Below are 15,637 nucleotides of genomic sequence, written 5' to 3' on the forward strand. Positions count from 1 at the left end.
AACTGAGCTAGGGAGAACCTCCGGGAGCAGTTGCTTGGGAGCGACTGCACCACTGTAACTAAATCACCGTGCAACTGAACCCCCGTGTAACTGGACCCTCGTACATCAAAACTTTCGTGCAACTTAACCCCTTTAAACTGAGCCGTCGTGCAACTGAACTCCAGTGCAACTGAACCCTCGTGCAACTGAACCACCGTACAACTGAACCCTCGTATAACTGAACTCTCGTGCAACTCAACCACCATACTTACGATTGGCAAAACACACGTTAGAATCTTTACATGTTCAACCTTGTTGGAATTGTTTGCTTTTTAACATAATGATATAAATGACTGTTAAGATGATTAATGAGAAAATGGGACGTCACAAACTCTTAAAGCCAGATTTATTTCTCCTTTTCTATGGCTGTTAATGGGGGCTCCCTTAGCCCTGCCGCTGTCTACGGGTCTAGGGGTTTACCCCCCCCCCTTCCATGGAAAAATCCTCCCCTGGAAAATACCCCCTCGCGGAAGATGTGATTTTCCAAATTTAAATATTTTATTTTGAGTTTTGTTATTTTTTAGTTTAGTTGAGAAGTGCAAAGGAAAGTGGAAAAGAGAAATTTATGTGCAAGTCTTGTCGCCCTCCGCGCAAAAATGTTCTTCTTATGGAAAATCCTCCAGAAACTCCCTCCCTCCTTAAGAAAACTCTCACGCGAAAAATATTTTATGTTTCCCAATAGCAAACACTATCTATAATCAATGGACAAATTACAAAACTTAAAACGGTACTTAAACTTCTGCAATCGGTTTCTCTGGTTGTTCTGTAGCTAATGAGAGAGGGAGATACATCAAAGGATGTATTTTAATGAATCCGTAATGTTTCAAGAACAGCTGAGGGTTTAAAGTTTAATCTTTCAGGGCATGTTGAAGGAATGTTGAAAAAAAGGCTGGAGTGCAACCAGTCACTCCTCCCATATCCTTTTTAGCTGCAATCTCCCCAAAGACATCTGATCAAAATTCGTTATCTAGATTGACAAAGGTCAAATATTTTCATCACATATGTTTATTACTTAACGTCCAGAAAGGTCTGATTCATCAAAAAAAAAGGAGAAATAAATCAGCTTTAATGGTTTATGACATCGAATCTTCTTTCTTTTTGCTAAAATAAAACAAAGCTTTTTTATGAATATTGACAGGCGTTTATATCATAACTCTAAGAAACAAAAATCCCAACAAGGTTGAACAAGTAAAAATTCTAACTTTTGTTTTACCCAATGATATTGCCTGATATTTTTAGAATGCTAAAAATCTGAATTCAGTGGTTCAGTTGCGCGATGGTTCAGTTACACGGTGGTTCAGTTGTACGGTGGTTCAGTTGCACGGGGGTTCAGTTAAATGGGGTTTAGTTGCACGAGGGTTATTTTGCCCGGTGGTTCAGTTGCGCGATGGTACAGTTGCACGGTGGTTCAGTTACACGCGCACCCGTTTTTGTTATAGTAATAATATCAATGAAAAAGAAAAACACACTCAAACACACAAAAAATCAAATCACGTTACTTTTGAGAGACATTTCCTTACCGACAAAACCTAGTCAGCGAACTAGCACTATACAGCAAGTCCTTGTTTCTTCTCAAAAATAAAGAAAATGTCAGCGACAGGTAATATTGTTAATAGGTACGTGCGCAAGGAAGGAGGAGATAACTTCTAGCCTCTACCCTCCCACCCAAACGTTCAGATGCTCTATATTCCCTAATTTCACATAGTCCACATTTTTCTAGAGTTTTGACTAACTTACCACAATCCCCACTCAAAAAGCCAAAAAATAGATTCTGGTCTGCTAGTCTGAATAATAGGAGCATGTGTATACAGCAATAGTCCCTCTGGTGCTACCCAGATTGCTGGTATTGAACGTGTACCCAATATTAAAATAATAAAATATTCAGAGAAAACACAACCTATATAATGAATAAGCACAGTTTTCACCATAGAAGAGGGAAATATCAATGACTCAGATTTAACACAGTTTCCAAATTTCAGCAAAGTGGGGAACTAAGAAAGATGATGGTCATCGCAGCTATGAATAATTGGAAATTCCAGTAAAATATCGGCGAATTAAAAGACATAATAGTTATCGCAGTTGTGAATAATTGGCTCGATGAGTGTTTTTTCCAAGACAGCACATAAGTATAGCACCAATTAGTTGAAAAAACACTGATAAAACAATAGCGCCAACAATCCATCCACTGTTTGAAGCCAATAATACCATGAGGGCTCCATAACAACCCTAAAAATATAGCAATGAATATGACAAACGGGACAATATATAAAGCTTTTAAAGTATCAAGGACATTAAAATGAGCACATTTTTTGGCCCCCTGGCTCCGCCTCCGGTCTATTCATACCTGAAAACAAGGATTTTCTGTGTTTTTTCCTTTGGTTTCTATACAACTGTTAAGATTTTTTCGTTGCCTAAGTTCTCTCCTTTGTTGCCACAGTGAATCGTGAAAAGAAACAAGCTGAGATTTTCATTGTTTATATAGAAGCCCAACTAAACGGTTGTAACACCCAAATTACCTACATCTAATCGTCGAGAAACACAACAATCAATAGGGTGGTACAACCGCTAGGTTCAGTTGGTCTATTGAACAAATATAGGCTAGTAGGAATATGTAAAAATTTAGTAATAAAAGTGATAATCAGAAGAAAATAAGGATTCCATTGATATTTCAACAGTCAATTAAAGGGATAAATATAACAGAAGAGGATAGCCTTGTTTGTTCTCTGAAAAAATGTTTTTATAGGTAAGGGAAATAACTAATAGTTTGAAGCGTTTAATCTTGAATAATTTTAATAATATCCATATTGGTGAATAGTAAGATTTTAGGCAGTGTTTGTCTTTTGCGACAGCACTCAGGATTTACTGCATAGAGCTCTATAATGATATATTTTTCTCGCTCATTTTCTGTTGATTTTTCACACACACTCCTTATTTTCAAGGTTAGCGCCTGCTACGTGTAAAATTATATACTGCAGATGAAGGTCTTTTACATTAAAAATTAAGTCCCCCGATTTTCTTAGTTTTTTTTAAGACGTATATATGATTATGTAGATCTCCACTTAGTCAATTTAAAAATCAGATATCATTTTTAGAGTTCTGGGTACTTTTAAGTTTTTTTTAAGTACTTTTAAGTGCATAGTAGAAAAAAATAACAATTCCTGAAGTTTGTACATTGTTAAATAGGCTCCAGGACACAAAAGCTTGCTATTAGATAGCTATTTCTATTATGACTTGGTATTTTTACTTAATACCACTGTTACGATCTTTTTGTGCCGTATTTATTTCTCTAACCTTTTATTTTCGCGTCAAAGAACTTCATCGTCTCTAATCTCCTTAAGTTTCTAGTTTGAATAACAAAGGCACCGACAATCTATTTACCCTTTGAAGCCAAGAGCCTCACTGGGATTCACTAAAAATATCATGGACCCTGCAAATTTTCAAGTAAGGTTTACACATTGTGTTACGGTTCTTAGGTCTATGCCCATTCATGTCGGAACAATTTTACAGGGCAATGCTATGTTGTTCTTATGTAAGTTTACCATTATCAAAAACAACGGTCATAATTATCATCTGCAGAAACTTTAAAGTCAAATAAATCCAAATACATCTATTTTGACACGTTAGTGTAAGAAAAAACAACAATATTTGTTCAACTTCGCTGGTCAAAGCTCTTGCCTTTTTGTTCCGTCTGAGGATTAGGTAGACATAAGGTCTTACGTAGAGTTATTAAGCGTTGCGGAATTCAATAGTATAGAAAAAGCGTAATCCCAAAATCCAGCGTAGACAACCCTTCAAAATACAATCGTGGATGTTATAATTTTTGTGTACACATATAAAACCAATGAAAGAATACATAAATGTAACTTAGAAGCTTATTTAGCAAGCAAAGTAATATTACAAGTTCAACCCTTATATATCTCTTCTCCACTAAAAATACCCTAAGGCAAAATTTCATTCAATGCTCTCGTCAGAGTAAGACACATTTAAGGCCTCTGTGAGTAAATTAGTGTGAAAATATTATTTCAAGGATAGTTGGATATATATCAAGTCTATTGGTGCATAATGGGACGTAAAAGGAAAAACTCTTGACAAGAAGATACGAGTAGTACATTAGCCAACACATAGGATAGCTCTAACTCAAAACCAGAATTATCAATACTAGTTGCAGACTTTAAGCAAATTCTCAATGTCATAAAAGAAAACGGCAATAAGCTTTAAGTGTTGTCTTCTTCTGAAGAACCACTATTGTAGACCCTTACAAAAAATTAAGTAAAAAAAAACATTTTTTAACTTTAACATTAAACTTAAACATTAACACCAACACTTAAAACATTAAACATTAAGCTTTTAACATTAAAACTTAAAACAAACGGGAATTATTCCGTATATGAAAGGGGCTGTCCCCTCCTCATCCCGTCGCTCTTTATACTAATGTTTTCATTGTTTAAAAAACTAAAATTGTGTAAAAGAGTCAAACTTTAGCGTAAAGAGCGAGGCGTTGATGGGGGGGGGGCAGCCCCTTTCATATACGGAATAATTTCGGTTCGTTTTAAGTTTTAATGTCACTCTTTACTTTCAGGTAAAAAACTTGTTCTTTTATTTAATTTCTGAACGTTTTTGAATTAATAAATCTTTGATTTTGGCTCACCTTACATGAATAATTAAAACGAAATTTGCATATTAATTTTACTTTTTTTGGCTAATTGCCTTTCGCGAAATTTTGTTCTGACGCAACTTGCGAATTAACTTACGTAACGAACTTCTATATTCGTAGGTTTTATTACGTGTATTTAATTAGGGAGTTTGCCCCCTAGTCAATACCTCGCTTTTTACGATGAAGTTAGAGTCACCAACCCCTCACAAAGGCCGGTTAATTAGAATTAATAGCTCTTTTGAAAGTACTAAAAAAACTTTAGCGTAAAGGGCGAGGTATTGACTAGAGCGCGAACCCCTCATTACGTAATGATTTCTGTTCGTTTAAAGTTTTAATGTTGCTCCTTACTTTCAGTTGAAAAAATATTTTTTTTATTTAATTTCTGATCGATTTTTAAATAATACTGGAAAATCCGGCACCCCCTTCATAGAAATGTCCCTTCCCCCAAGAAAACATCTTTCCCAGTAACCCCCTCCTCCTAGCCCCCCCACCACCAGAAAACAATACCTCCTGAAACGGCTGTATACTTCCCATTAACCTATACTATATGTAAACAATGGGCAAAGTTTATAACTTGCAACCTTTCCCCCGGGAACTCTGGGGGATTAAGTCATCCTCAAAGACATATTTATTAGATTTTCGACTATACTGAACAAAATAGCTATCTCAAAATTTTAATTGGGTGATTTCGGGAAAAAAAATAGCATGGGAGGGGGCCCAGTTGCCCTCCAATTTTCTTGGTCACTTAAAAAGGGCACTAGAACTTTTAATTTCCGTTCGAATGAGACCTTTCACGATATTCTAAGACTACTGGATCGAGTAGGGTTCTCTGATACGCTGAATCTGATGGTGTGATTTTAAAGTTCTGTCGTTAAAGTTCTATGACTCTTAGGGGTTTTTTCCCCTTTTTTTGAAAATAAGACAAATTTTCTCAGGCGCGTAACTTTTGAGACTAAACAATGAAACTTATATATTTGAAATCAACATAAAAATATGATTCTATTGCTGTATCTACTGGTACCGAAATTCCAGTTTTTAGAGTTTCGGTTACTATTGAGCCGCGTCGCCTCTTACTTACAGTTCGTTACCACGAACTGTTTGATGAATAAAAACTCCCTGTTTACACACCCGAAATAAAATGTTAATATTCTTCAAAAGAAGAAAAAAAAGACAGAACAATAATCTGATAAGTTTTCTTTCAAGAACTTTTCCATGACAATTTTAGAAAATTTCACATTTTTTCTAGGCTAAAGGTGAAAATTTCACCTTTTTTTCAGCTGGCATAGCAACTTTCAACTGGCAATCACTTGATCGTGATCACTTGACAGAATTTAAAATCTTCCGAAAGAACTGGACTTTAGAGAAACTTAAGCTAGGTTGTAATTAGGTCCGGACTACACATTTGGGTTTAAAATAAATAAAAGGGATACTATCTATGCGCTTCTTAAAACTGTCAAAAAAACGAAAAAGTTATTCCGGAAATTTATTGCAAAAAAGTACTAATTCTTCTAGTTTTCTGTTCCTTGAAAGGTCCATTTCCTAAAAATATTCTTGGAAGACTTCTTAGAATTTTTCTCAGTCAGAAATACCAATCGGAATTTAAAAAGCGACGTCACTTAGTCCTTTCCGCTGTATTTCTTTTTGTTGGTGGCGACAAAACATTTATCGAACAACGATATCCCACTAGAACCTACTGCTAACCTTATAGTATCGATTAATTGCATTCCAAGAAAAGACTAACTAATGAAAATACCTTAAATTATGCAATTCTTCACTAACAGTATACTCATATAGTTCTTATATGTAATTCCGTTAAATAAAAAGCATATTAACAAAAGGATAGATGGCTGACAATATCTCATCTTGATGTAAATCTTTCAAAGTCGGTAATTATTTTAACAATCAAATGGCCTGCGAGCAATGCCATTACCTGCTGAAATATATGATTCATGTTCAATACATCACAGCTTTCAGGGTTTACACAACAGGATTTAGGGACAATCGTCTGGTGATATGAAAATGGAGTTTTATACCAGTCAGCATAGCTATCCCCTCCACAGCAGTGAACCTATCAAACATAAAAAAATATTACTATGTCACATGATAGTAAAGATCAATTCCCATATGTGTGAAAGTAAGAAGGAAAGTTCATTAAGACATCTGTTCCAGGGTATTTTTTTGTAACTAAGAAATGGCACAATATCAAAATACCTGAGAATTTTTATTTTATTAAGCATCAAAGCTCTTGTTCCAACAATAAAGATATAAACTTTTCTTCGTTATCAGCCTGTAAAATATTGTTAATCAATTTTAACTTATTATCACTTTCCTTATGTATTGCTATATAACTTGCTTTGTTCAATAGCTTGCTAATAATAGTAAGTTACTGAATAAAATATAAATTTTTTTCCATTAGTTTTGCTCCTGCATAGTTACAACAAAAATAGAAAATTTTTGCTTGCTTGCTGGACGTCCTTCAATATTTAACACAAATATTAGCTGCAAACAAAAATACTAATATTATCACTACTAGCATACTATCTTTATAGTATGCTAGTTTACTATCTTTATAGCTTTTTTTTAATTGGATCTAAGCTTGATTTTTTTTGTGCTTTTTTTTCAGTTTTATTGGTTGTAGTAAAGCACAAAATCAAAACCTATTTTATTTCCTCAAGTCGAGTCTCAACAAAAGTTTCAAGACTAGCAGAAGTTCAAAGCAAGGCTGACACACTAGAACCATCTTTCTTTCACCCTACTCTGTTCGAGCCTTGTGGCTTGGCCAACTCATAAGAAACCCCAAAAGCTTTGGGTTACTTTTTAAAACTCATCTCACTCAAGTCTGAGGCTACCAGCATTTTCTTGCCACCTGGAGTGCTACTTAGTTGAAATATTGGAGACAGAGATAACCAGTAGTCAAACAGCTAATCACCACTTCAATAGTTAAACCACTGTAAAATCTCTATTATAGATTGACACTGACATTGAGTTGTTTTATCATTGAATTTGTCTAAATTTTCTAAATAAGAATGTGATTAGCTTAAATATTTTAGCCATGAACAATGCTGAATATTTTAAATGGATAATAGTTAGTAGCGGAGTCAAAACTTGGACACACATTTAAAGCTAGAGCATAATCTTGGAAAATACTGTCCGATGTTGGACACAGGATCCACAGTCAGAAAAAGTAGCTAATTCATAGACATGTTAAATCTTGGACCGATTTAATCTCATAGAAGCCTTTTAAAGCAAAATAGTTGAATCAAAATAGGCCAGGCTGAAGGGGTAGCTTTTGTTTAAATTTAAGATTGAAAAACAAAGTTTCCGAAGATTGTAGCAAGCCAATCCCAGCAAGTCTAGTTCTAACTATTAGCCAACCCCAATTATATAAACCCATATACACGATGTCCAAGATTAGGAGCCTGTTACCTATGTTTAGGAAAGATGCATTTTAATCAAGATGTTTGTCCAAGATTAGGCACTGTCTGAGTATTGGGGGTCTTAACCCTAGTTTTTTTTTGTATCTTGAGGACATGGTGAAGCTCCCTAGGTTGGAGTTGGAGACACAAACACACACACACATCAAATCTAAAAAGATGAATACCCAAGCAAATATTATGCTGTCATACTTGAAAAATTTGCGCAATATTTCAAGCAATTACTTAGCCTTTTCTTAAAATAAAAATATAAAAAGGTTCTTAAATCGCAATAAAGAGCGTAAGGAAGATTTAAAACGAAAAGAAATTGTCCTATATATGAGAGGGACTGTAATCCCTCAAACCCCACTCTTTACATTGAAGGTGGACAAGTTCTTTCTTAAAAGTATTTTAGAAGACAACATATACAGCCAGTCGGTATCTGCAGGTGTTTTATTTTCCAAGTGCCTTTTGTAATAATTAAATAAAAAAAATAAGTTTTTTTTAAACTGAAAGTAAGGAACGACGTTAAAACTTAAAACGAACAGAAATTATCCCGTATATGAAAGAGGCTGTCCCCTCCTCAATGCCTCGCTCTTTACGCTAAAGTTTTTTATTGCTTAAAAAAATAGAGTTGTGAGAAAGTCAAACTTTGGCGTAAAGAGCGAGGCGTTACGGAGGGGACAGCCCCTTTCATATACGGGATAATTTCAGTTCGTTTTAACTTTTAACGTCGTTCCTTACTTTCAGTTTAAAAAACTTGTTTTTTATTTAATTTTTGAACGTTTTTGAATTAATGCAGGTTTTAGTTTCGGCTCACCATACACGAATAATTAAAAAAAAATTGAACATTAATTTTACTTTTATTAGGCTAAATGGCTTTCTCGAAACTTGTTTAATTTTATTTACGAACGTTTTTATTCGTAATAAATATACGTAACTTACGAATTAACTTACGTAACGAACTTATATATTCATAGATTTTTAATACGTATATTAAGGGGTTCACCCCTAGTCAATACCTTGCTCTTTAAGCTAAAGTTCGAATTTGTCCCAATTCTTTAAAAATGACCCCTTAATCACAAAGGCCGTTAATTAGAATAAATAGCTCTTATGAAAGTACTAGAAAATCTTTGGCTTAAAGAGCGAGGTATTGACTAGGGGGTGAACCCAATCATATGCGTAACATTTTCTGTTCGTTTTAAGTTTTGATGTTGCTCCTTACTTTCAGTTGAAAAACTTTTTTTTTCATTTTATTTCTGATCTTTTTCTTTAATAATGATGGGAAATCCGGAAACCCCTTCATAGCAATGTCCCTTCCCCCATGAAAATTTCCTTCATGGAAAGATCCTCCCATATACCCCCCGACCCACCCCCCCCCTACCAGAAAAAATCCCCCTTAAAACGTCTGTATACTTCCCAATAACCAATACTATATGTTAACATTGGGTAAAGTTCATAACTTTCAGCCCTCCCCCCCGGGGACTTCGGGGTATAAAGTCATCCTAACAGACATATTTATCATATTTTTGACCATGCTGAACAAAATGGCTATCTCAAAAGTTTGATCTGCTGAGTTTGGGGAAAAAATTAGAGTGGGAGGGGGCCTAGTTGTCCTTCATTTTTTGGTTACTTAAAAAGAGCCCTAAAGCTTTTATTCTAAATTCCAATGAGCCCTGCAATGATATTCGATGACAACTGGGTCGAGACGATCACCTTTGAAAAAAAACAAAAAAAAAAAAAAAAAAAAAAAAAAAAAAAAATAAAAACGCATCCGTGATCTTTCTTCTGGCAAAAGAATGCAAAATTCCACATTTTTGCAGGTAGGTATTTGAAGCCACTAAAATAAGGTCCTATTATACTCTGAATGTAATGGTGTGATTTTCATTGAGGCTCTATAATTTTCAGGGGGTATTTTCCCCTTTTTTCTAAAATGAACCGAATTTTTTCAAGTACGTAACTTTTGATAGGTAAGATTAAAGTTGGTGAAACTTTATATTTGAAATCAACATTAGAATCTGATTCCTTTGATGTATCTACCGGTATCAAAATCCCGTTTTTTTAGAGTTTCGGCTACCATTGAGCCGGGTCGCTCCTTACTTACAGTTCGTTACCACAAACTGTTTGATAGTTGTTTATTTTCCAACTGCCTTTCAACACCTTGGAACTAAAACTAGTTTTGGTTAAAGCAGATGCGAATAAATAAGATCTTTCACTCTCCAAGAATTATGATAAACTTTACAAACTTTATATCATATTACTCTGGCACTAGATCATTCACTCTTGACACACTTGGCTGAAAAAATTCAGCCAAAATTTTTGATTTGCAGTAGCTATGTGCTATTAATTTTAAGAACATTTCTACTATCAATTCTGAGAAGATGAGAATTTTTGTTCTCCAATAGTAAACTCCCTTCTAGCAGAAAACTTATCATTTGAGCCAGACTTCTCTTCACTAGCTAAAAATAAAACCTTTCTCTTCCCAAGCATCATTCCTGGAGCAACAAACCAGAGCCTAGTTCGATTTACTTCATTGGTTAACTAATAAGTAGATTTTGTAGTTTTTGTCTTTTCAATTCTTAGTTAACTTTGAACGTTTTTTTGACGAATGGATTCTTAGTTAACTGAAAAGTTAACTATGAAACTACTATTGAGAATTCTTCTTGGCAAAAATTTCAACTCAACAGCTCATGCTTGCCTCTATAGTAAAAGGCTTGGCTCTTACACAATATGATGATCCATTTATTAATTCCCAGATTGAATGATGCAGGCGTTAATTAAAAACGCTCACTCAGCGTCTATATTTTTAAGGCAAAAGTCGCTAAATTCATTGCAATGTTAATTTTCGTATGCTACGAAAAGAGATGTTGCTCTATGACCCGACATACCAGCACAATGAAATTTTGCACAAGTGATCTTTGAACAAGGATCTAAAATTTGGCCGTTTTTTTTTCTGATTTAATTCTCAGGAAATAGAAAAAAAAATCTAAAGTGAAACCAGGTAGCTTTTTTCTTAAAGGTCTGGAGCCTAAGAAATGGAAAATTTGAAGCAATCGAAAGTACTATAAATTAAAAAAAATTGAAATTAATAGGCCGGATTGAAAATTCTAGATTCTTTTAATTTATTCCTCCACGATTGTTTTTGTGTTTTTATATTTTGGACTCTTGCACAGCATGGATAAAAGCGGAAAAATCGAAAGTAACTTCAAATTGTAGCTCTTTTTTTATTTGGTTTATTCCAAACTTTTCAGGTTTCTAATCCGTTCCATTAATTATGCATATATTTATAAATAAAATTAAATTTTTACTGTTTCTCCTGTCTAATATAACCCCACTTTACCCCCTGAATGGAAACATACCTGAGGCTAGGACGGGTCATACTTGCGTTTAATTGTCAACTTATCTTGAATTGGAGTTTGTCAGCTAAGAGAACTACATAAAAATGACCAGAAGAAAAATGATTAACAAAGGATGACTTAATCTAAAACAAATGCGGTAAGTACATAAATTACAAAACGTATTGCTACAATAAGGGGGTACTGGCCGCTCAAACGTATTACTACAATAACGGGGTACTGTCTTGTTGGAGTGACTACTACAATAGGGGGGACTGTCTTGTCAACCGTATTACTAAAATACTACTACCAGGGATGGTGGGAGAGGAGTAATGGGTCTGGAGAAATTAACTTTCTACCCTGTCCCAACCCAACTAATGGCAAAGTCAAATCTAGAGCATTTTTTCCTTGAGGGGGGGGGGGGGGTCAATTTGACAAAGACGCCACAAATTCACCGAATTAGCACGTTTATTAAAAAAATCCGCAAAAGTGAAATGAGGGCGCCAGAAAAATCTTGAAGGAGGGGGCCCGGGGCTCATGACAGATTTGAAGACCACCTTCAAGACCAATTTGGCAGAAGCAACGATATACATTAAAAATCGAAAAGATTATATCCAAATATCGTATATGGAATAAGAAAGATCGTGTAAAAGCAACAAAGGTATACGCGTCGTAATTTGCTGGACGGGGCTCTAAATCTCTTTGGCTAGTTATCAAACTCTCTCTCTCTCTCTCTCTCTCTTTCCCTCCCTCTTCATTCTTCGGTAACAGTTCGTTATTTCATTTGTAAAAAAAACATTGCCATTTGATCCAGCCTCAGTCGTGTCTATTATTTTGTTTTTAATAATAAATGATTCTGGAATTGATCAACATAGCTTTTTATAAGGTCATTACTGAATTTATTTAGATTATATCTGAATTCTTTAGATATATTATTTAGATTACGTCTAAAAGAGTATATTCCATGTCGTGCATATGGAACAAGAAAAATCGTGTAAAAGCGATAATAGACAAAGGCATACACGTCGTAAGTGGACTGGGGGGGGGGGGGGGGGAGGTCTTTAATCTATTTTGCTGGTTACCAATCTCTGAATTGAATTGCTACCATTACTGAATTAAATTAGAAGGATTATTTAGTCTGAAAAAGTAAGAGCATGGGCAGACTGACACCACGAAGAAGGCGCTAAGTTTGGACTGCAGAGGGTACCAAAAAGAAGGGTGGTCTAAAATTTATAGAATCTGAGAATCAGGGGGCCCTCCTCCCAAGAAATGCAAAATTTATCATCCTATTTTGTAGGGGTGTCTACAATAGCAATGCTTCGTCGAATTTCAGTATTTTTCTATAACAGTTTTAAATGAAATGACCACAAATAAGGCACAATATTATTTCTAAAAAAATCAACATAATCCACAAGGCTATATGGAGAAGCTGGTCGGACTAGAAAGTGCAAATTTATGAAAATGTTAGCAGGATAATGATACGCCAAAAGCAGTCACTGCTGTTGATATATATTTTGATTTTTAGGAGGCAAGGTAATCCAGAAGAATCTATCCCTCTTATTGCCACAGGCAACACTCAGTGGAGAGATGATCCAGAGGCTTCAGGAAGTAGTAGACCTCAGTCATCGTCTCCGCCCTTGACGAATCGACATTTATCTGACAGAATAGACATCTCAATGATTCCTAGCGTAAACTCCATTGTGAACATGGTACCATTTTGTTGACGAGCTTACTGAAGTTATACTTCACAGATTCAAGTGCGGAAACCTACATTCCAAGGTGTTTATAACCAAAATGTCGTCCATTGGACTCAGAACCAACTTAGTCGCAGAATGTGGTGCGTGTAAATGAAAAAAATCGTAAAAAACGAACCTGATTCTCCCACAACAAGTGTAACTATTTGACAACCTTTACAGACAACAAGCCTAAAGGAACAGCAGAGCACTATACCAATGTACGAGGAGATATGAACTTTAAGGCTATGTGGGGTGTTATAGGGACGGGTGGAGTGCTACGCCACACTATCTGAAATACTGGGCGTCTTAGGCATCTGCCCTATGTCAAAAGAGACTTTTATGAAAGCTGAATCGACAATTCGCACGGTATGGATGGAAACGTTGACGGATATCTTACAGCAGAACGGAGAGGAGTCACTGAAAATGGCAATTCACGATGACAAGTTTTTGAATAGTTCCTATTGGACTACAGTAGTGTGTGAAGGGGATGGAACAGACGCAGCAAGGGCCATGACTACACAGCCAAGGGATGTGTATGGGTCATTATTGACGCTTTTACTAAAAAACTATTATATTTAGGGATAAAAAATAAATATTGTTATATTTGCTTCAGAGCTATGAAAAAGGGAGAAAATCCTGTCAGTCATGCATGCTTATTGAACTATAAGGGTCCGTCTAAAAGTATGGAAACAGACATTTTTGTTGAAGGTTCCACATTAGTGAAGAGATGCACGGGTTAAAGCGTTTTTGGTAAACTGGTGACAGAGATTCTAGCGTTTTTTATAGACTAAAGCAAAGCGTCCCGTATGGCTCGTTTATTGAAAAAGAAGAATGTGGGAATCATGTTACAAAAAGCCATACGAAATACCTCCACGGTCTTGTCAAAGCAAAAAAAGAAATATGTGCTGAAGTTTTACCAAATAACACGATCCAAAAGCTTACAAAAAACATTCGGGGAGCAATAAAGAAAAACTCAGAAGACCAAAGTACAGCTGAGAAGCTGAGAGACCTGCTCCGAAGAGGCCCCAAGGATGTTTTCGGGAGTCATTCAAAATGTGATGATGCTTTTCCAAAGAAAGCTGGATTACCCGAAGGGTGCTTAGCAGAGGATTGGCGGAGAAGCGTACCCAAAAAAAATTTTCAAGACATACAAACTGGTATTGAAACCGTCTGCCGGAAAACAGACATGCTCTGCATGAATTCGACAACCAATCTTGTGGAGAACTATAAGTCTGTTGCCGTGAAGTTTTGCGATGGAAAGCAAATTAGCTGCTCAAAACGTTGGGCATACCATGCACGTATAAATGGAGCAAGTCTTCCTTATTCATTGGGTCCTAAATGGCATATCCATACCTGGAAAAAAGCTTTTGGCTCTAGCCCAGCCAAACTTATGAAGCAATACTGCGAGAAGACCAGCAGACTTCAAACACAGTCGAGAAGAAACTTCAAGCAATACTATGTTTCAATGGGTGGTAGGTATCAGGCTAAAAGGAAAAATAATCAAAGCTTTTCTGGTGTTCTTGATTATGAGTCCAAGTGCGACAGACCTGACATGAGACCATAGGAGCTGGAAGGTGCCAAGGCCACATATACGGAAACTTTTCTGAACTACGATCAAGCTACTTTGCGGCAGATCTATGAGACGACAAAAGGGAAATCTCCCAATGAACAATGGATTTATGAAAGAGCAAAAGAATCACAAGTACTTTTTTTCGTCGGATAACTTCTCGGAAAGAAATCACTAAAACAGGCCTCATTGTAAGAGACATCCGGATTGGCGGCAGCAATTATCGCTTGGCTGAAATGATTAAGGGAAGTGAATTAGAAGAAATAGCTCTTAAATTTTACGAAAAAAAAATTGGCCAGTCGATTACTAAAGGTAATAACATTGGACTTTTGTCCACCCAACGTGCCAATATCTCGCTGCGTCTTTGGATAGAATGTTGCCCGATGGAACACCAATTGAAGTAAAGACAGTACATAACATACCAAAAGGTAAAACTATAGAGGACGGAGCTCGTATCAAAGGCCTAATAAAGGGATTCTTCCTTCAGATAACTAGTTCAGGACTCAAGCTAAAAGTAAACCACAAATACTACAGCCAAATTCAGGGCCAGCTAGAGATCACTGATCAAGAGCTATGTCATCTGCTGGTCTACAATAATCAAGAAGACTGGAAAATAATAATAGTTGAACGATCAAGGCAGTACTGGGCAAAAGTATTTCCGAAACTTGAGCGTCTTTGGAAGGATTGCTTGTTGCCTGAAATAGTTGACTCAAGAATGGAAAGGAGCCTAGAACTAAGAGAGCAAGCATATGTCACAATAGCTACATATCAAGAACACGCAGTCATTTCTAGTCATAATGAAAAACGAGCATCAAATTCTGAAGAGGCAAGCAGGAAAAAACGGAAGATTGACAAAGATTTGTCAGAAAACAGAAATTTTTCTTTGATTGATT

At 35.8% G+C, this 15,637-nt stretch overlaps 1 protein-coding gene across 1 annotated transcript in view; it reads right to left on the reverse strand.

Moving 5' to 3' along the window:
* Window positions 1-264: 264 nt before the first annotated feature.
* Window positions 265-15,637, reverse strand: part of LOC148951364 (tetraspanin-7-like) — a 45,526-nt gene continuing 30,153 nt past the window's right edge. The window contains exons 4-5 of the mRNA XM_089090264.1: window positions 6,624-6,761; window positions 265-2,265 (exon numbers count right to left, since the gene is read on the reverse strand). Of these exons, the coding sequence (XP_088946390.1) occupies window positions 2,110-2,265; window positions 6,624-6,761 (294 nt within the window). The 3' untranslated portion in view covers window positions 265-2,109. The remainder of the gene's footprint in view (window positions 2,266-6,623; window positions 6,762-15,637) is intronic.

The sequence above is a fragment of the Artemia sp. Qi Xiang Cuo genome, chromosome 6 (assembly GCF_049724085.1).
Source record: "Artemia sp. Qi Xiang Cuo chromosome 6, ASM4972408v1, whole genome shotgun sequence".
Lineage (NCBI taxonomy): Eukaryota > Metazoa > Arthropoda > Branchiopoda > Anostraca > Artemiidae > Artemia > Artemia sp. Qi Xiang Cuo.